Here is a 22,522-nt window from a genome sequence, read left to right on the forward strand (position 1 = left end):
AATTTGACTTACTTACTTACTTACTTGACTTATGTCTCCTGCCGGGCGCTGCTCGGCGTAGTGAGTGACGTCTGCCTCCTCAATCTCCGTTTCGGTCCATGGCAAGTATTTGCGCTTCACCCGGTTTGATGCTTGCCATTGTCAGGAACTCGGACAGGCTGTCGGACCAACGTTTCTTCGGTCGGCTGCGAGGTTGCTTCCAACCGGCTTTGATAGAGTGGAAGTCATAGATCGTCTTTGTGGGTAGATGTGTTGGCATTTGAAGTAGATGCCCGAACCATGGTAAGGTTCTCTCGGCTGCTTGAGTCGAAAACCGAGACTGCTTCGTGAGCTTAAGAAGCTTCTCATTGCTGACGAAGTCGGACTATCGTAGGCCCTTAGTCCTCCTCAGGCTCTTCGACTGAAATACGTCGATTTACTTGAAGGTTGCAGCTGATGCTCGCCATGTCTCAGCTTCGTAAAGCATCACAGAGCCGAATAGGGCGTTGGAGATCCGCAGTTTTGTTGTATGACTGATTTTCGGTTTTTACCAGATGTGATGGTTCAGTCTGCCCATGATAGAAGACTCTTTGGATAATCTGTCTTGCAGATCGGGGAGAAACGAGCCATCTGTAGAAACTATGGAGCCCAGGTAGGTAAACTTTCGAACAACTTCGATACCAGTGATGCTGTTCAGGCTAACTGGAGAGTTAACAGTGAAGAAGATGAGTCTATGACCATAATTTTAGTTGTGTTCCAGTTTATATGCAGTCCTACGGAAGTGTGTTTCTAGCGCTTTCAAGTGACCTGCAATAATTTTTACATTGAAAGTTTTACAATGGCTTTCTCAATTATAAAATTGCCCTCACATGTTCACTCCCTGGAAACTTTCCTCCCCATAGAAAATTCCCTCGTAGGAAAACCCCCAGCAGAAAGTTCGTCCCTCCCACCTGGAAATGTATGCCTAATTCCCAATAACAAATACAATGCGTGAACAATGGACAAATTTTATAACTTAAAGAACTTACTTCTAGGGCCTTGGGGGGGGGGGGTCATTTTATATCCAAAAGCATTGTTATTAGTCCTTTCAACTATGATGAGCAAAATGGCTATCTCAAAATTTTGGTCCGATGTTTCTGGCAAAAGTGTCGGAGGAGGGGGCCTAGTTGTCCGTCAATCTTTTTGGTCTCTTAAAAAGGGCACTAGAACTTTTCATTTACGTTCAAATGAGCCCTCTCACGATCTTCTAGGACCAATGGGTCGATACGATCGTCCCTGGGGGAGGGGGAATAAATAAACGCTCATCCGTGATCTTTCTTTTGGCAAAGAAAAAAAAATACGAATTCCACATTTTTGCAGGTAGGAGCTTTTAAAAAAAAGAAGTAAATTTAAAAAAATTAAAAACCCATCAAAAATTTTTTCAAATGCATTTTTTTATGTTTTTATGAGTCGACATAATTTTGGGGGAAGGGGTTCAAAACCGGTAACCCTCTGGATATGGCCTTGGCCCCATATAACAGGTAACAGTTATTCAGATACTGTATCGATATTTAAGAGAAGCAACAATACTTTACCTTGTACGAATCCTCAGAAAAAGGGTTTTAAGAATGGCAAAACCTATGGAATATTAGAACGAGGATTTTGGAAAGTTAAAGTGAAAGGACAGTCAAAATTAATCTGGTGGTTTAGATTGGTTAAGTGGAAACTAAAATCTATTTTAAGTTCAGTTAAGAAATTAAGATAAATCGGAAATTTAATTTCGACGAAAAAAGCTCGATATGCAGTCATGCAGCATTAGTAATAGCAGACGCCAAATTTGAGGTAATAGCAGACGCCAAAAAAAGGTAATAGCAGACGCCAAATCGTATGTTTCGTCACAATAGTTTTTATGAGCCACCTTTGAAATTCAGCAAGCTCCATCCACTTTCCCCTATCGTTTTTGGTCACTGAGAAATTACTAATTTCCCAAAAACGTTTCCACCCTTTTTCTAACTCGCAGAAACAGTTAGAAAAAGTATCTCTTGATGTTAAATTTATTTTCGCCGCATCTTGTATGCCCAGCAAAACCTCATTGTACCAAGTACCGGCCGCTATCATATAGGTTCCTTCCTTGTAGTATTACTCAAGAGCCCTCTCAGCGTGAAACTCAAAGATGTGGTGATACAATAAATGTGGTGATAATCCCGAAAGGGACTAGAGCCAGTGTCAAAGTGTCACAGTGTCACAACAAAGTGAGTACTAGAGCCAGTGTCACAACAAAGTGAGTACTAGAGCCAGTGTCACAACAAAGTCAATCACAACGCTCTACATATACAGGCAGGACTGCCATGCTTTGTGTAGCAGATCAGAGCGGAGTGTGGAAAGGTGTTTTCTTAGCAAGCTTATTATTATCGTCTTAATATCACACTATATCACACTTAAAGTGTGATATACTTGAGACTAGGTGTAGATTAAAATCTGTCTAACAACAAGAACTAAAAATTTCCAATGAGACTCGTCCCACAGGAACATTCTGCACTAAGATCTCACTTCTTAGAATCTCATTTTTGTTTAATTCTATCAAAAATAATTTGATTCCTCCTATGTTTTTGGGTTTTCCGGTTTAGTATCATCAGTAATACAAGCAACTAAATTATAACTGATTATAACTGCAGGAAACGATAAAATCTTAGGAGGTTTCTTGAGACACAGTATATATTAATGGCTTTCCACTACCTCGTTGATGTATCATACGTTCCAGAATTCAAGGAAGATTTGAGACATTTTTACCTTGAAAAAGTATCTATTAGGGTCCAGAGTGGGCACTAATTAATAAAAAGGCTAAGATTTTTCGAATAGTCAGCAGTTGCAAGGTGTGAATGATACCTTCTCAGGGATGCAAATTCATGAAAATGTAGGGGATGGGTAAAACGTAATTTTCAGAATCTAGGGGGTATTGTTGTGTTTTCGATTTTTTTCTATGAAAATACCGAAAAGGGCATTTTAAAATCCAAATATCTGAATAGATATTTTCAAAATCTAGAGGAAAGGACAGAAAATATGTGTTTTTGCAATTGCTCCTCCCTTGCCCCCTTCCTCCCTATTGACTACTGTGGCCCCTACCTAAATCTAAAAATAACACGATTTCCACTGTTTTCCATTATTTTTCATATGATTAGCCTTTTTTCCCGACTAACTGAACAGGGGCGGATCTAGAGCAAAATCTTGGGGAAGGCCCAATGTGACAAGGGCTCCAATGAAAAAAATACTGGGGGGGGGGCAATGTGACAAAGGTTCCAATAATTGACCAAATTGAAAAAATGTTCTACAAAAAAAGTAGAAAAAATGAAAAAACAAGATAAGGCCTGTGGCCTAGGCATTGATTATGGTTCTATGGCATCTATTGCCATATATGGTTCTATGGTCTCCAGGATACTATAAGCTCTGCAGTTTAAACCCATTTGATAACGGCCATCCTTTAGATATATGATATTTATCAAGTGGGCTGATCTGCATAGCTTACATTGCCTGAGCCTTTAGCCTTACTTAACCCTCAAACATTCCTTGCTGATGAAGTGTTTTTTTTTCTTTTTTGTACTCAACTGTCCTGTATATGCATACAAAGTGATGATTTGCAAATGAATTGTGGAACAAGCTTTGTCAACACATCCTTCCAGCATCTACAGGTTCCTATAACCTCAGTTGCTAGAAAATGAAATTTAAAGTAATAATTACTACCAAATTTGAAAAATGCAAAAATTAATATCCTAGCACACTAGAAAAAAACTTGAGGGACCTGGGGTCCCCCACGGCTCCCCTAGATCCGCCAGTGTAACTTAATCCTTTTATCAATCTTAGGTCATTTTATCCATACCTTTGTTTCAAATGTGTTTGTTAACTTAAATTGTATGATATTAAATAATCTAAATTGAGGGATAATATAATATAAGTTGTATATATTAAATTATATTAATTTGCTTTAAATATTATAAAGATAACTTAAATTGCATAATAATTTAAATCTGTCTGATAATTATGATAATCAAAATCCCTCTGTTTAAAATGTGTATGATAATTCAAATTTGTATGATAATTTACACAGATGTAGACTCCAAACATGAAAAAAACAATGCATTTTGAATTCAAATTTCTAACTCTTAGTAAGGCTTCAGATAAATGTTGAAGGAGTGAGTAGAGGGTGTAATTTAGTGTCTAATTTTCGTTCATTCAAAAAAATACTTTCTTGTTCCTTAGCCTTACCCCCTCCCTCTACCCTGTTTTTTCAAAATGGATTTAAATAACCATATTAATTCTACAGTGTTGTAATTTTTTATTATATATCTAATAAAATTATTTACTATCATTCCTCCTATTGCAATAGTAACAATAATATAAATTTTATTGCTTTAAAAGCCATAGGGCCAACGCAATACACGTTTAAACCCTTAATTCTGCTTCATTTATGCTGGACAAGCCGAATCATTGCACAAATTAAACTAAACAATTCCTGTTCTTCATTGCCTGCCTGAAAAATGGTTATAACCTTTGAACACTTGCAACAGTTTTTATCACTCACTATATCCCTATTATTAAATTCCTATCCCCATTGTGATTGTTTAGTACTTTATGCATTTAAGTAGAATAACATGAATATGAAGAGCAGAGAAATAATTTTTTAAATTCCTAGCTGATACACAAGAGACCTTGATTGTACGAGACTGTTCAATGGATAGTGGCACACTTACACTGGATACAGAGCTTGTAAGGATGTCCCACTGCGGCAGTTTTGTTTTGGAAGGAAGGTAGTTGAGTGTTAGAGTAGAATGAATTAGAATAGAAATTAATGCCTTAATAGTGGCAGTTTACGGGCGCTCTTGACAGTTCAACTTTTGCTTCTTTTTTTGCAGGGTTTGCCAAGGAACGGGTAGCATGTACTGTATGTAAATAGGTAGACTTTAAGGTCAATGTTGTTATAATAATACTTTGTTCCTGTCCTGAGTTCGAATAATTATAAAAACTTTAAAGAGGAGACTAATAGGAACTAAAAAAGGAAATTTTTGAATAATCAGAGAAGGGGGAAATTAAGAAATGAAATGCAATAAAAACACAGAAAATAGCAAAAACACCTTACTCAGACACTTATAGATGGCAACTTAAAGAGAAATTGCTCAACCGTTCAAAGCAGTTAGTTTCAAATCAGGGCGGGAGCGATAATTACAATCTAGTAGAGAACAAAATGCGGTCCGTAGCAACGAAAATTCAAAAACGATTTTTGTAAATCTTGATAGAAACTTATCTTATCCATTTTGTTATTATTATGAAAACTCCTATTTCTTACAAGATGTTTCTCAACCATTAAAAAACAGAACGAGGTCAAAACAACTTTACGATATTGGAAGAATAGCCTGGCTTGATTTTCAAGCTGGTTCAAAGATTTCCGAGTGGATAATACAGCATGAGAACAAAGATTATCGATTCTCTCGTTTATTTGGATGCAATCCTATTTGGATGAGAAAGCGATGTGGATTGATTCACTCATTCAAAGATCCACTGTGGTTTTTCAGTACTATATTTATAAATTTTTTGGAGCTGTTCTTTTTAATCTTGTATATTTTTTCGGAATTTTTAGATCCTCATAAAAGTAGTTGATATGTAATATAAGGCTTTAAATAGTCTTCCTAAAACGTTTGAAACATTAAAGAAAGCCTGATTTCCAAAAAGAAAGCCTTCTTTCCCACCTTTTGTTGTCTAGAAGCTTTTTGTTTATTCCAGAAGCCTCCTTGTTGTTCTCAGTGTAGATTATACTAAGCAATTTTGACCTAACTGCAATGGTAGTGTTGAAATATAGTACCTTGATTGGAAAAAAACAACTCAGCAGCATTGCCTTAACAGATGGTGCTGAAATGGCATTGCCATGTTGGAATCCTCTTAGTTTAAATTGGGCAAATTTTGTCGGCTCCGTTTAAAATGCACACCACATCTCCAGCCTCTAAAACATTTCTCTCATAAGCCTGAGATCAACAATACAAGTTTACTGAAATTTCTCGCTATGCCACTTGGTATTAACCAAGTGACATATAGCAATCGCAAATTCAGTCGGTCTGTCTGTCGGTCTGTCGGTCCCGGTTTTACTACTTTAGGCACTTCCAGGTAAGCTAGGACGATGAAATTTGGCAGGCGTATCAGGGACCTGACCAGATTAAGTTAGAAATAGTCGTTTTCCCGATTTGACCATCTGGGGGGAGTGGGTAGCCCGTTAATTCGGAAAAATAGAAAAATTGAAGTATTTTTAACATACGAACGGTTGATCAGATCTTAACGAAATTTGATGTTTGGAAGGATATCGTGTCACAGACCTGTTATTATAAGTCCTGACCGGATCTGGTGACATTGGGGGGGGGGTTAGGGTTGGGAGGGGGAAACTTAAAATCTTGGAAAACGCTTAGAGTGGAGGGATCGGGAAAAAACTTTGTGGGAATAATAAGCACATATCCTTTTTGGACTTGTTGGAGTTGGGGGAGGGGGAACCGGAATTCTTGGAAAACGTGAAAATTGGGGTATTTTTATCTTACGAATAGGTGATCGGATCTTAATGAAGTTTGACATTTAGAAGGAATTCATGTTTCAGAGCTCTTATTTCAAATCCCGACCAGAACTTTTGACATTGGGGGGAGTTGGAGGGGGAAATCTTGGAAAACACTTGAAGTGGAAGAATCGGGATGAACCTTGGTGGATAGAATAAGCAAATGTCCTTGATACGTGATTGACGTAACCGTACTGGCTTCGCTCTCTTTGGGGGAGTTGGGGAGAGGGGTTCATTGATATGGCGAGTTTGGTGCTTCTGGACGTGCTAGGGCGATAAAAATTGGTAGGCGTGTCAGGGAGCTGCAAAAATTAACTTGATAAAGTCGTTTTCCCAGATTCGACCATCTGGGGGGATAAAGGAATAGGAAAAATTAGTAAAAATTAGGGATTTTAACTTACGAGTGGATGATCGGATCTTAATGAATTTTAATATTTAGAAGGACATCGCGACTCAGAGCTCTTATCTTAAATCCTGACCGGCATTAAGCCTCTGATTTTCCTTTTAAATCAATCTATTGATTCTTAGAATTTTGTTAGAGCTCATACCATATGAGCTCTTGGCTCTTAGCTCTTCTTGCCTCGTCACAAGTGCCATATGAGCTCTTAGCACTTGTTTTTTCCTAGTAAGAGGGATGGCAATGACAAGCCATTTCATAGGAGTAGTGACCTATCAATATTTTTAAACACAGCCCTATCCTTACTTTTAAACGACGACAATAGCCTGCAGGAGCATGTTACGTCATAGGGAACGCTTTCTAGGAGACGAAGGTGCATGTTACGTAACAGGGAATTTTTTCTAGGAGACGCAGGTGTCTGTTACGTAATAGCTAGGGTTTACTTTGGTTTTTACGTAATAGGGAGGGTTTAATCCCCCGCAGGAGATCCCCGCTTGTAATTGAAGAGGACACTCAAGTGGGTGTTACGTAATGACGGTGCACACATGGGATGTTACATAATACTGTATGAGATTTTCTTTTTTTCAATGTATTTTTCTTAGAGAACTTTATATTCTAAAGAATTTGGTCCCCCTTAGTATTCGAAAGGGCATTTCCAACAAATGGAATGGAGCCCTAGAAAGCTAAATCAGCAATCTATTGCTATTATTTTTATTCAGGAAATAGGTTCTACGAAAGAGCCGATTCGACCCATGGAGAAATCCTTGTCCCCCTTACTAGAATGATTAAGCTATTGATTATGTATTTCCCATGACTCCAATAATTGAGATGCAGAGAGGAAAATCGATTACTAGAAATTTTTTACGATTTGTATGCACCTGCATATTAAGTAATGCTTTAGAGAGTGTTATCAGATAATAATGCTATCAGAGATGAAGTAACAGCGAGAGCACCATTGTGGCTAGAATATGCTACATCTTCATGCACGATCAAAAGTTTCCATTTTCCTCTTCACTACACAGAATGTTACACTTATATCAAGGGTATTTTTGAATGAACATATCTATGTGTATAGGCTACAAGATGCTTAAATTGCATTAGTGAAATATATTAAAGTTTTATCCTGGATAAATAAATCTAAAGGATACAAACTTCAGTACATGCAGATTTTATTTAATAAAAACAAATTTACAAAGCATTATTAAAACACAGAAAAATCAGTCAATAAAAAAACAAAGCAAAAAAAGAAAACGTGAAAAAAAATCGACATAGGATAAAATATTAAAAAAACCATGAATTTATGAAAGATGGGTTCCTAGCAACCAATTCCTGAGAGGAGGGTTAGTATTAGAGGTAAATTTAAGCTTTATTAAGAGCTATTTCTAAGAGTTTTAATGAAAACACAGCGTTTAAATTCTTCCTCTTTAAATTTTGCATAATCTCGTTAGAGGTAAATTTAAGCCTCATTAAGGTATTTTTGAGGGCTTTTATTGAAAATACCTCGTTTCTTTGACTGAGCGTTAAATTTCGCTCCCCCCTCAGTCAAAAAACTCTTTTAACATTTCTCAGTTTAAATTTAAACTCTAGAAAATGTTAGTCCAAACTCTTCACGCCACCGTGACAATATGTGGCTAGCCCATCCTAGAAACCAATTCCAGAGGGGGAGGGTTGCTATTGCAGTAAATTTAAACCTTATTAAGAGTTATTTCTAAGGGCTCTTAATGAAAATCTATCATTTCAATGACTGGGTGTTAGATTTTAGTCACCCCACCACCGAAAAAATTATTTAACACCTCCCACCTTAACTTTAAGCTGTAGTTGGTCCAAGTTGGTCCATGTTGGTCCAAGCAATTACGCCACCATGGCAATATGTTGTTGCCCCATGGCATTTCGACGATATATATTATAATCCCTAAGACATTTTCAAGATATTTTAATGATAAAGATATGATTTAATTCCGTTGCTTAATGTTTTCACAATGCAAACCTCTGTGATACACCATGTCAATTCACGTCATCGTGTTACTCTATGGCTGGTCCCCTGGTACCACCTTATCATTCCTAAGACATTTTCAGACATTTTCTTGATAGAAATTATACTTTAACTCTATTGGCTCGTGTTTTTTGTAAGCAAACCCCTTTGTGGGGCCCTCCCCCAAAAGACAGTTCACATCACCATGGCATTATGCGGCTGCCCTTCATCGCACCCTCCGGCACCCGTCTTCATCTTTTAAGCTTTTTCTGACGTTCGAATACCTTGATAGATATTTTTTTCCCTTTTGTTGATATTATTTTCTGACAATTCCTAACCTGTGCCACAATATGACTGACCCACTAGCACCCTCTACAACTACCTCATCATTCTTAAGACATTTTCCAGACGTTTTCTTGTTAAAAATCACGCATTTAAATCCATTAGCTCATGTTTTCGCAAACCAGCCCTCCGTGAAATGCCATTTCAACTCACAACACCTTGCCGCGCAATTACTAGCCCTCAGGGACCCTCTAGCACCCTCTCATCATTCCTAAGACAGTTTACAGACATTTTCATGCATAATCATGCATTAAATCCATTAGTTCAATTTTTCATAGCCCAGCCCTCCGTGATAACTCATGTCAATTCACACCACCATGCCACGCTATTACTGACCCACTGACACCCTCTCCCACCCCCGCGTCATGTCTAGGACATTTTCCTGATATTTGCTTGTTAATAGTCACGCATTAAATCCATTGGTTCATGTCTTCGTAACCCATCCCTCCATGAAATACCATGTCTACTCACACCGCCAAATCGCGCTATTACTGGCCCTCTGGCACCCTCTAGCACCCTTTCATCATTCCTAAGACATTTTCAAGATAGAGAAAATATTATTCAAATGTGCGCTTGTCAACGGGAGTTGCATAGTATCGGCTCAAAGAAACGAGGCATTTTCCTTAAAAGCTCTCAGACATAGCTCTTAATAGGGATTAAATTTACCTCTAATATCAACTCTGTCCTCTGGAATTGGTTGCTAGGAACACCTATTCACATAGGAACATCTTTCTTAAATTTATGGTTCTTTTTGTTTATATTTAATCCTATGAATTTTTTTTTCACGTTTTCTTTTTTTTCTGTTGTTGGGTTTTAACTGCTTTTTCTGTGTTTTAATAATACTTTACAATTTTTTTATATTAATAAAATTTGCATGTAAAAAAGTTTATATCCCTTAAATTTATTAATCCAGGATAAAACTTCAATATATTTCACTAATGCAATTTAAGTATCTTGTAGCCTATGCAGATAGGTATGTTAAATGAAGAATGCCCTTAAAATAAGTGTAAAATTCGGTGTAGTAAAGAAGAAAAGGAAAAACTTTTAATCAGGTAGGAAGATGTACCTTATTCGAGCCATAATGGTACTCTCGCTTATCTTTCATCTCTGATAGCAATATAATCTGATTTCTGAACACTCTCTAAAGCCTTACTTAACATGCAGGTTCATACCGAGTGTAAGCAATTTCTAGTAATCGATTTTCCCCTCTGCGTCTCAATTATTGCAGTCATAGTAATCAATACCCTAATCATTCTAGTAAGCGGGACAGAGATTTCTCCATGGGTCGAATAGGTTATTTCGTAGAGCCTATTTCCTGAATAAAAATGATAAGAGTAGACTCCTGGTCCAGCTGTCTACGGCTCAATTCTATTGGATGAGAATACTACTACTACTAATAATAATAATAACTCACTGTAGCACTAAGCTGCCTGAGGCCAACACAGCTAGGCACGCTCCTCCTCCAACCTAATCTATTCAAGGCCTCCCTTTTTACACCCTCCCAGGAAGCTCCCATTTCCTCTCAATCTTTATTTATGACATCCTTCTAACCCAGACAAGAACGACCTGCTTTCCGTATAGCCCTAGACGGAAAAGGACAATCTTCGGCAATCTGTCATCCACCATCCACAGAACGTGACCTAGCCATCTCAACCTTTCTTTCATTATAGCCCTAATAAAACGGGATTGAACCATATTTCTTGTACAACCTACTGTTTGAAATACGGTCAGTCAGCCGGGTACTCAGAACAATCCGTGGGCAATTTCTCTGGAAAACATCTAGTAAATTTTCATCTGCTTTTCAGAGCGCCCATTCTTCAGAGCCATATTTAACCACTTTCATCACTGTAGCTTCCAAAATTCTAATCTTGGTTTGCAGACTTATCTTTTTATTCTTCCAAACTTTTTTTAACTGTGAAAAAACACCCTGAGCCTTAGCTATTCTACTTATAATATCTTCACTGCTCCCACCGTCTTTACTAATAATACTACCAAGGTAATTGAAGCTGCTAACCTGATCAATCTTTTCGTTACCCAACGTCACCTTTTCATCTTCACTTATTCCTAGCCTTAGTGACTTAGTCTTCTTCACATTAATTTTCAAGTCTATTAATTTTCAAGCCTATTCCCCACTAAACAAATATTCCTTCACATCCAAGGTATCACAAACTTTTTCATTTTCATCAATATATTCTGTCATTAATTTTCCTCACTAAACAAATCTTCCTTCACATTCAAGGTATCACAAACTTTTTCATTTTCATCTGTATCTTTTCCTGCAACTGTATCTCAGTTCAGCACATTCTCAAAATGTTCCACCCATCTTTCTTTAACTTTTTCCTTATCACTAATTGTGGCCCCATTTCTATCTTTAACTGGGACTAGTCCAGATTGACTACTTCCTTTCAATTTATTAACATGCCAGTATAATATTTTACTATTATGCCGTCTAGCCGTATCTTCCAGATCCTCAGCAATTCTACCCATGGCCTCCACTTCACGTCTCCTTAGTTTATATTCTAATGCTTTCTCCACTTTCTTTACATTCCCTTGATTTTCATGCGACCTATCACTCAGATAATTCTTGTACAAACCCCTTCTACTCTCTATTAAACCTAAAGCTTTTTCATTAATATTCCTAGTTGCAGTCTTAACACTCTTCCCTATGACACCATCAGCAACTTCACAAATTGTTTTTCTAAAATCATTCCATCCATCTTCCACATTGTCAATTTTTAAACTCTCAAGTTTAGTATTCAACTGTTCCTGCAAGTTTCTTCTCAAATTTTCATCCTGGAGTCTACCAACATCATAACTTTCCGGGAGGTAGTTACCCTTCCGAAATTTCAGCTTTAAATTAACCTTAGACAATACTAGATGCTGATCTTTACTTTTAACATCAATAACAGTACTCCTATACACCCTAGTATCTTGTATTGATCCTGCTAGTCATCGGTTTACAATAACATAATCAATAAGGTTTGCTATCTTACCATCACGTGAATACCATGTCAACTTATGGGCCATTTTGTGGCCAAACACCGTATTGGTTATTACTAGGTATTTATACCTACAAAATTACAAAAGTCTATAGCCATTACTGTTTTCTTTCCAAACACCAAATTTACCTAGGCTAGGATACCATCTATCCCTATTTCTACCAACCTGGGCATTAAAATCTCCTAGCATAAACACCATATTTCTACGTGGTACCCTGTCTATTTGCTTCTGTAACTGTAAGTAAAATTCATCTGAGTCACTAGTATCTCCATCAGTTGGTTCAACAGGGGCGTATACTACTATAACTGATACCCTGGGCTTTTTAGTCATAAAATGAGCAATTGGTATTCTATTGTTAATACCTTCCCAGCCTAAACAAGACTTAGCAGCTTCCTTTTTCATCAAAAGCCCTACTCCCTGTCTATGTGCCCCATCCTTCCTGCCTGAGTAAACAAATTCTACATCACCTAATTTCATGCTTCCTACCCCTCGGATATGAGTTTCTGAAACTCCTAATAAATCCAGTTCAAAGCGTCTGAATTCGTCAGTCAAAATGTCGATGCGGTAGTCATTTTTTAACGTCGTAACATTCCAAGTTCCAATTTTAATGTCCTTTAAATCTTTGAAATTATTCTGGCCTCAGGAAAAGCAATGATCCCGGACACCAGTGCAGGACGGGGACCAACATATCTTCTCAAGTCTACACCGAAGCGCTTAAGCCGGCTTAGAACCGGGCAGCAAGAAGTCCCTGGGACCTCCAGTAAGTTGGAGGCTTTGTGCAATCCTGGGCCCATTTTGGTCACAACATGGTTTTCAGCACTTGGCGATGCTCTTCTATCAACAAGAGTCGAAATGCTACTACGGGGAGGCAACCCATAGTAGATAAATTAGCTTGGAAGAGGTTTTTCAGCCCGAAAACAAACATCAAAACAAACCAAACCCAGAAAAATATCCAATAATCAGAATCCCGTGCGAGTGCTGTGTTGTTTACTAGGCTATAATTTCCTCAAGGGGCGCCACTCCTCAAGTAGGAATAGTTGACCGAAAGTTTCCCAGTCTTGCAGGTACCCCGAAAGGGTCGAGGCAGCCCTTTACGGAGGCCGTTGTCCATAAATCTGGATCTTACGCTCTGCCGCAGTTGTCCTCCTATAGAGGATCCTCCCACGATAGTGTTCTGCATCACCATGCAATTAAACCCATTACTGGGAGAAGGTTTGTAACTCATTTGACATGTGGACACGCCAGTGGGCCCTGTTGAGTGTACATTTGAGGGGCCTTCTTCCTCCTCCACCTTTATTTATGACCCCAGGAGAGGGTGCCCCAGTTTCTATTATGAACCCCCAGGGACAAGGTCCTTCTTGGTCTCTACCTCCTATGGAGGTACTCTACACATCTCTATGGCATTCCCCTATCTGTTGTCCTCTACCAAAACCTAGTATGATTATCAAATAATTAACTAACTAATGCAACTAATTAATAGTAGCAGTAAATTGCAACTTTACTTTTAATTTAGACTATAAAGTAAAGGATAAAGATAACACATACAAGCTCTGTTGTCCTCTTCTAAAACCTAGCATGCAAACTAATCATTAAATAACTAGAGCAACTAATTAATAGTTATAATAAATTGCAACTTTCCATTTAATTTATACCCTAAAATAAAGAAAGAAAACACAAAAAAGCTCTATTGTCCTCTACCGAAACCTAGTATTTTAACTAATAATTAACTAATAAATAGCCAATTTGGCCTGATTGAAACACCTCACAAGCCAAATCTTATAAAAAAAACACCTTAGAGAATTTAAATTAAGAAGAATACTTATTAGAAACAATGTTAGTAATACAAAAGTAGACCTAAATAGCGAATTTGGCCTGTTTGAAACATCTCACAGGCCACACCTCATAGAAAACACCTTAAAGAATTTAAATAAGAAGAATACTTATTAGAAATAATGCTATAATAGAGAAGTAGACCTAAATAGCCAATTTAGCCTCTCTGAAATATCTTACAAGCCACACCTTATAGTAAACACCTTAAAGAATTTAAGTTAAGAAGAATACTTATAAGAAATAACGCTAGTAATACAGAAGTAGACCTAAATAGCCAATTTGGCCTGTTTGAAACATCTCACAAGCAAAACCTTATAAGAAACATCTTGGACAATTTAAATTAAGAAGAATACTTATTAGAAACAATGGTAGCAATACAGAAGTAGACCTAATAGCCAATTTGGCCTGTTTAAAACATCTAACTATCCACACCTTATAGAAAACACCTTAGAGAATTTAAGTTAAGAAGAATACTTATAAGAAATAACGCTAGTAATACAGAAGTAGACCTAAATAGCCAATTTGGCCTGTTTGAAACATCTCACAAGCCACACCTTATAAGAAACATCTTAGAGAATTTAAATTAAGAAGAATACTTATTAGAAACAATGGTAGCAATACAGAAGTAGACCTAATAGCCAATTTGGCCTGTTTGAAACATCTAACTATCCACACCTTATAGAAAACACCTTAGAGAATTTAAATTAAGAAGAATACTTATTAGAAACAATTCCAGTAAGACAGAAGTAGACCTAAATCGTGAATTTGGCCTGTTTAAAATAATACCAAGATAATGGCAAAAAGTAGAACACAGCCTACTTTTTTCATTTTGCGCTGCCTTGGGTCGGAACAGAGATGTGATCAGTCACTGTCTATGTCTGATAAAAAGTTTAGCCTAACATACTTTCTAATCCTAATGGGGACAAAAATCTTTAGAATATAAAGGTTCCCTGAGAAAAACGCAATGAAGGAAAATGAAATCTCTCAATGTATTATATAACATTCCATATGTGAACAGTTATTATGTAACACTTACGTGTGTGGTCCCCTTCAGTTACAAGCGGGGATTCCCTACAAGGGCCTGAAAAACAAGTCATGTTTTAATGCGTCATTCTTAACATAAGTAAACATTCCCCTATTACATAAGAACTAAAGAAATTATGAAGAAAAATGCCTTAAAGAAAAATGTCTTAAAAACGTCTTGGGATGTCTTGAAACGTCTTGAAAAAATTCAAAAAACTTCCCTGCTTGACCAGTGAACTCTAACAAACCCTATTACGTAACAACCAAAGTAAATCCTCTCTTTTACGTAACAAGTAACGTAAATTATATTACGTCTCTTAGAAAACATTCCCTATGACGTAACAAACACCTGCTGGCTGTCGTCACAATGACGGGTTAGGGATGTTGTGGAATCCAGGGATAGGGCTGCTTTTAAAAGCAGGGATAGGGCTGACTTTAAAAGCAGGGAGAGAGATGTTGGGGAAAGCAGAGAGGCATTACTGCTGTCGATATAGGTCATTAGGGCTAATAACAGCACTAGCAGGTCTTTTAGTTGCGGATGCTGCCTGAGAAAAGACTGTCTATGGTATCACTGTCTCGGCATCACTATCACTGGGGCCACTATCTAGCCCCATCGGGATATCACTGGGGTCATTCGGGAGCCTAGAGCTAGGAGGTGGACCAGGATTTTCAACTGGCATCAAGTTGCTCTTCCTCTATAACAGCCTTTCCATTGTATCTGAATAGTCGACCCTATATAAACAGCCTGTTGACTCGTAACTTTGTATCATAACCGTCGTTCTGTGCAAGATTCATAATTTCCTTTATGTGTTTAAGGGCATCCCGTTGTTTGGCTGTGTAACCTAGGGCCACCTTAAGACCTGTCTAACGTAACAACCCAAACCCTATTATGTAACAACCAAAGTAAACCCTCCCTATTACGTAAAAGACACCTGCTTCTACTAGGAAACATTCCCTATGACGTAACATGCCCCTGCGTCTCTTAGAAAACATTCCCTATGACATAATATGGTTGTCGTCGGAGGGACCGGATAGGGCTCCCGTGGAATCCAGGGATACGGCTGCGTTTAAAAGCAGGAATAGGGCTGCGTTTAAAATTGCTGATAGGTCACTATTCCTTCGCAAAAAAGTGGAAGTCATAAAACTGGCTTATACAATTATATAGCCTAAAACTCTCACAAATATTAACTGAAAACGCAAGTTATTCAGAAGTCAACCCACTTTCATTGTTATAATAAACACAACTCTATAAACTGGCTCTGGTGATTGAATTCCACTTAGTATTCTGGTGGTTTATTAGTAATGTAATTCATTTGAAGAACTTTTGGATTTACAACATAAATAAACTACTCGTGTGTTTTCTTAAGGCTCTGAGGGTAATAGTTTCACCTTCTGGAAAATCAACCACGTTTAGTTCTCTTAATTATTTTTTTCTTTTGTTTTTGGTGAACGACATATATTTGATTTCAAAGCCCAGAAAATTCTTGTCAAAGCGCAAATATCACTCTGTGAATGTCGCACTTTGATCTTTAAACCCTTCTAAAAATTATGAAGGGCAACGGAGATCCTTACATCTTTTCTTCATTGGGTGATATCAAATCCGGACACTAAAGTGGAAAATGAATGCTGTCATAAACTAGCTTTAGCCTTTGCTATAAAATGCTTAGCTAGAACAATAAAATTGTTAGTTTTTCTTAAGCCAGATTCTGACTGGAGAGTGTACATATTTCAAAGTAAGAACGACCAAGAGGTATGTTAGTATGTCATTTCTGGTTGGTAAGTCGTGTTGAAAGTAAAACATTCTAAAGACTTCCTAAAAAATATCCCGAAGAAAGGCTCTTTTGAATATGTATCTAAAAATAAAGCAGTGGCGTATTGTTACCAGTATAAAGGTAACGTTTTTATCTTTTTTAAAATAAGCTTTGGTGAGCGGGAATGTGAAGTTTTGCAAGTCTACTCTGAAACAGAAGCCAACCAAAAGCTCATCTACGGTATGCCTTTTTCGTTGAGCAATGCAAAATCCGACTACCAAAGCAAAATTTAACTCCCGTAAGAACCTTACCTTAATCTTGATCCTTTGATATAGGATGCTTAGCTAGAATGGCCGGACGCTAAGCTTTTCTTTTTCGCTGTTAAGCCAAGTTCTGACTGAAAGAAGGTACATTGTCCAAGTTAAGCATGATTTACAGCTATTCTGCCCTGTTATTTCTAGCTGGTGTTCTGAATGTTGCGTCTAAAGTCTTCCTGGGGAATTTCCCAAAACTACTTCTTTGAAGATCTCTCTCAAAGAGAAAACAAACAGTACTTGTTGCTAGTATGGACAAGAATCATGGGTACCCGGAGGGATTGGGGGTAGCTACCCTCTAAATTCCATTGATATCCTTGATTTTCAAGGATTTTTTTTTTATTCTTCATTGAAAAAATAAGATGAAATCCTTCCCCCCGCCATAGAGTCTTGTAAACTAATGTGCCTGAGAGGAAACTTGTAATTCTAGACAAAATTTTGCCAATCAGAAAAAACAAGTTTTTCAGCTCTTATCCGTCAAACAGTTTTCCGTCAAACAATATGGAATCCGACTGTTAAAGCAAAATTTAACTCCCGTAAGAACCTTACCTTAATCTTGATCCTTTGATATAGGATGCTTAGCTAGAATGGCCGGACGCTAAGCTTTTCTTTTTCGCTGTTAAGCCAAGTTCTGACTGAAAGAAGGTATATTGTTCAAGTCAAGGACGATTTACAGCTATGTTGCCTTGTTATTTCTAGCTGGTGTTCTGACTGTTGCCTCTAAAGTCTTCCTGGGAAATTTCCCAAATCTACTTCTTTGAAGGCATCTCTCAAAGATAGAACAAATAGTACTTGTTGCTAGTATGAACAAGAATCAGCACCCGGAGGGATTGTGGATAGTTACCCTCTAAATTTCATCGACCCCCTTGATTTTCAAAGACAATTTTTTTTTAATCTTTATTGAAAAAATAAGATAAAATCCTTCCCCCTTTAGAGTCTTGTAAATTGGTGTGCCTGAGAGGAAACTTGTTATTCTAGACAAAATTTTGTCAATCAGAAAAAAAAAGAAGTTTTTCAGCTCTGATCCGTCAAACAGTTTTCAGTCAAACAATCTGAAATCCGACAGTCAAATTGGAGTTCCCTTCTGTCAGAACTTATGCTTTAATATTTTAGCTTCTTACGGATGATGTTCGACTAAAATGCTTGTTTTATTATAGAAGACAATGGAGACACAATCGTAATTCGACTTTGCGCATTAGATAGCGGAACGCTAACCACTGATACGGAAATAATCAGAATGTCGCATTGCGGAAGCCTTTTCTACGACGGCAGGTTTGAAGCATACTAATTGAGTGATTGACCTTCCCCTTCTCACATTCAATGTTACGGCCAATTGCTTTACTCACCTTTTAATGCTTCATTAACTGTTTTCAAACTTTGCTTAGCATTTAAACTCTAGCCATTACTGAAAAATGCAGAATTAAAAGAAGGGAATACAACCTATTATTAATACTATCAGAAAAATGTTTCGAATTTGGATCAGTACCGACAAGGCGTTATTCGATAAGAGAGGTCGGGGGTTTTGAATCCCCTTCCTCAAAATATTTGTCAGGTCCGTAGAAACGTAACAAAAATGCATATAAACAAATTTTTAATGTGTTCAAAAAACATATCCCCCCAGAAAAACTGACCCTCCCCTCGAATCAAAATCCTGGATATGGCCCTGAGAACAGATATTAACTTTAAAATAATTAAGATTTTTAGGTTTCTTCTCGAAATGAACTACGTCCCTCCTCTTCCAGTAGGCTTTTGGATAAGTTTCTATCGGAGAGGAGGGGAGAGTTTTAAACGAATCAATGTCCTTTTCTTAACTTTTAAGGAATGATAGGAAAACCTAGGAATAGTTCCGTTTTAATAAGATTTTGGAACGCATCAGGTAAATGCCTACCCCAAGGGTGGAACCCTAAGCATTTTGAATGATTCCCTGCTAATATATTTTCAGATCTTGCAGACTCAAGCTTGTAATTCAAATTAGCATATCATACGGTAATGTTATACTGGAAGGGTTGCCCACTTTCCATCACCTGGTGTACATACCGGAGCACCATGTGTGTCAAATAGTTCCGCCCCGTATGGCGCAGCTCCGCCACGATTGGCACCATCATCATGACGCATTGCCCGTTTTTACTATACTTGTTACACTGTCACAATGCTTGATCTGCTCCACCTGGTGTGCGTGATATATGAAAGTCGACGACCCCTCGATTTTACTTTTATAGATTTAACCACTTTTTTTAAACACAGACAAATGAATAATTTTCTTTATAGAGTTCCCCATTGAAAACCAAGTTTTAATTTCATTGGGTCTCATCTGGGCATTACCTTTCCAGAGAATATATTATTAGCATCTTCAATGTACAATCTAGAATGATTGGCAAATGAAACATCTTAAGACCCAAACATGCACACCCTGAGGTTGGGTATGAGGCTGGCATTCTCCAATTGTATTTGCCTCTTTGCTAAATGTTAAGCTAAAGAGATCACCAAGAAATTCCCCCCCCCCCTCCAAGGCATAGAGGCAAATACAAAGCATCAAAGTAGGATTGGGGGATATCAGGCAGTTTCGAAAGAAAAGGACATTGGGTTGCGCGCTCAAGAGACTAAGCGAGAACCAAAGTCAGAGTCACAAAGCTGTGTGCACCTGCAACAAAAAGTGGATAGTGCGTTGATTTTAGACATAATTTTCTAGGCTATATTGTAGACAATAGTCTAACTGAGAGATATTACTAGTAGTCCTGTCATAGCTGTTTTTTATGGACCATTTTTTCCATAAGAAAATGAATCCGTTTCCACAAAAATGGATGGACCGTTTTTCCCCAGGCGTTAAATCAACTTACATGGCTAGAATTTTGATTTTTAGCAATACTGGTAGTAGGCATTTTCATTTAAAACAAGACTCATTAAGACACTGCGCATAATAAGTGGTTAAGGTGGGTGATCTCCTATTTAGGTTTTCCGCTTCATTTTTTCGTAATATGTCCAAAACCATCGACTGAAGGATAATGTTTGTTCTAGCACCGCCGTTGTTACTTATTTGCTTTGCTTCGCTGTTGCACCTTGCACACAACATTTATCGCATGCACGAATAGTTTTGTTTTTCTTTGATATTAATATAAAGAAAAATTGTGTATTATAAGTCTCAAAATTTAAGCAAGTTGAGAAATATATCACTTTATTCTTGAGCAAGAATTACTATCCACGCTGTGTCTATTTTATGCGTTGGAACACGCATTTTATGTGGATAACGTATCGAAATAGGAAGCAGCAATGCCATGTTTCAAAATTTAACGCAGATTTGAATTCAAGTCGATTTGGATTGTATAATCGTTTTACAGCTGTTGAATGAAAGAAAAGAAGAAAAAATTGCCGTCGTTTCCACAATATGGTACATTAAGCGACGAGGTAGAATTAACTTTCCATGGAAACTACTAGTCTGGTGTCCCCGGGCATCGAATGCTTGGGAACAGCAGTGACATCTTTCATGGCAGTAAAAAGGCAACTTTTTCTTGGGCATATATAATATTTGTAGTGATCCATGTCATTAAAACCTTGGCAAATTTAATACACACATGATTTTTCACTATATTGGAGGAAATAGCAAACAGTCATGGCTATGCCCGGGATTTGATCAGAAGTCAGTTGTAATAAAACTAAATCGCACTAATTTCATATGATTTTTATATTTCATAGGAGGAGGGGTTTTGCCCCCAAGCCATGCCTTACTTGCGTCATTGATTTACAGTCTTAGGAGAATCTCTTTGATTGTCAAAGTAGTTCATAGTTAAATATTTATTGAAAAAATTAAAAACAACGATCATTGAGTCTGGTATAACATTTTTCAATTCGGGTTCTATGAATAATTTCGAAATGTCATATACCTAGCTGAAACAAATATACATATTGTCGGAAAAAAATCGTTGCCTGTTTTTCTAACTATATGGTATCTAATATGTACAAAATCTTAATTTCTTTAGTTTTTTGACGCTTTTTTTCACTTTCTCTTCTCTCTCCGCTTTCTCTTTCTCTCCACTTTTACCTATTGTGTACAATATTCCTCTCTACAAAGACCTCGCGTTTTGATTTCCTTTTGATATATGTGATATCCATAATGATTCTGCTGTTGAATCCCTTTTTCTGCAAATTAAATGAAAAGTAAAATTTCATCAATAATAAAACAAATATATTAGGACTCTCATATGTCAAACCTTTTCAGCTTCGTTTTTCTGTATTATTCCAGCTTCCTTACTTCTTTTGCTAATGTATTTTCTAATATTTTCTAATATTTTCCTAGAATCCTAATATTTTCTAGGTCTGCGAGCGGATATTATTAAGCATGTTTTTTCTGTTTCAGATATGTAAAAGGATGCCTGCAAAGTTGTGATGATGTTGATGGATGCAACGCAAGCTACAAAGTGTTTATTGCCACCACTGCGTTACTACTACCTCTTCTTCTACAGTTTATTTGAAGCTTTGCAACATAAATTACCAAGAGTGACATCTAAGCTCGTGTTAAAATTTTGTAGATATAACAAAAAAAATGTTCAACTGTGAATACAAGATACAGAATTTTAAGAATCTATTGCTAAACGCATACACAAATTTTATTTGGGGCCTATACAACCTCCTAAACATGTGTGAATAAATGACAAATTGTGAGAGTTTCTGGTATTCTTTATATGAAAGTTTATCTTCTTTTTAAAAGAAGCCTTTTACTGCCAATAAATAGGAATTGTTTTACCTTAATTGACTTATTTTATCTTAACTGAACATAAATCAAACCTAACTCACTTTTAGATTATTTGTGTATGTAAAATTAAGCAAATTAGGTTTGTTTGATACGGATATTCATTTTGTGAAACGACGTTTGGAGAAGACAATAAATTGTCTCTAAAAATTGCCGCCCCAATATTGCCCAGACAGGTGGGGGACTGCCAGAAATGAATTTTTGGATCATAATTTTTGTGGTTTTCAAGGGTTCATTTAACAAATATTTTTTTGTTAGACGCGTTCCATTTCATGTTTGGCATATTCGTGTCCATATCTCCCACAGGAAAGGTATATATGCAGTACTGAATGTTTCTTTGAGAAATGGGACATCTCACAGTGCCAAAAACAGACATGGTCAGTGGAGGAACTAGCGTTGGAGTTTCCTGAACCATTCCTAGTGCATATACGACCAGCTATCGGTAAAATTTTTTTATCGCACGCGTGAAGGAAGAGCCAAGGAGAAATACGCGATATATAACGCAACAGAGAAGGTAGACACTGTGGTATTGCCGGGGCGGCCAAAATATAAAATAAGTTCGAAGTACTTGAAATATAGATAATAATCATTTATGAATTTTCACGATA

General features: G+C 37.2%; 1 protein-coding gene across 2 annotated transcripts in view; it reads left to right on the forward strand.

The window, feature by feature from the left end:
* LOC136027474 (uncharacterized) overlaps positions 1–21,913 on the forward strand; it is a 56,147-nt gene extending 34,234 nt beyond the window's left edge. The window contains exons 4-5 of one of the 2 annotated variants that reach the window (XM_065704772.1): positions 4,646–4,760; positions 21,522–21,913. In XM_065704772.1, the coding sequence (XP_065560844.1) occupies positions 4,646–4,760; positions 21,522–21,636 (230 nt within the window). In that variant the 3' untranslated portion in view covers positions 21,637–21,913. Of the gene's footprint in view, positions 1–4,645; positions 4,761–18,327; positions 18,443–21,521 lie in introns of both variants that reach the window. The other variant, XM_065704771.1, reaches the window with a different exon arrangement.
* The last annotated feature ends 609 nt before the right edge of the window (positions 21,914–22,522 follow it).

The sequence above is a fragment of the Artemia franciscana genome, chromosome 5, assembly GCF_032884065.1.
Source record: "Artemia franciscana chromosome 5, ASM3288406v1, whole genome shotgun sequence".
Lineage (NCBI taxonomy): Eukaryota > Metazoa > Arthropoda > Branchiopoda > Anostraca > Artemiidae > Artemia > Artemia franciscana.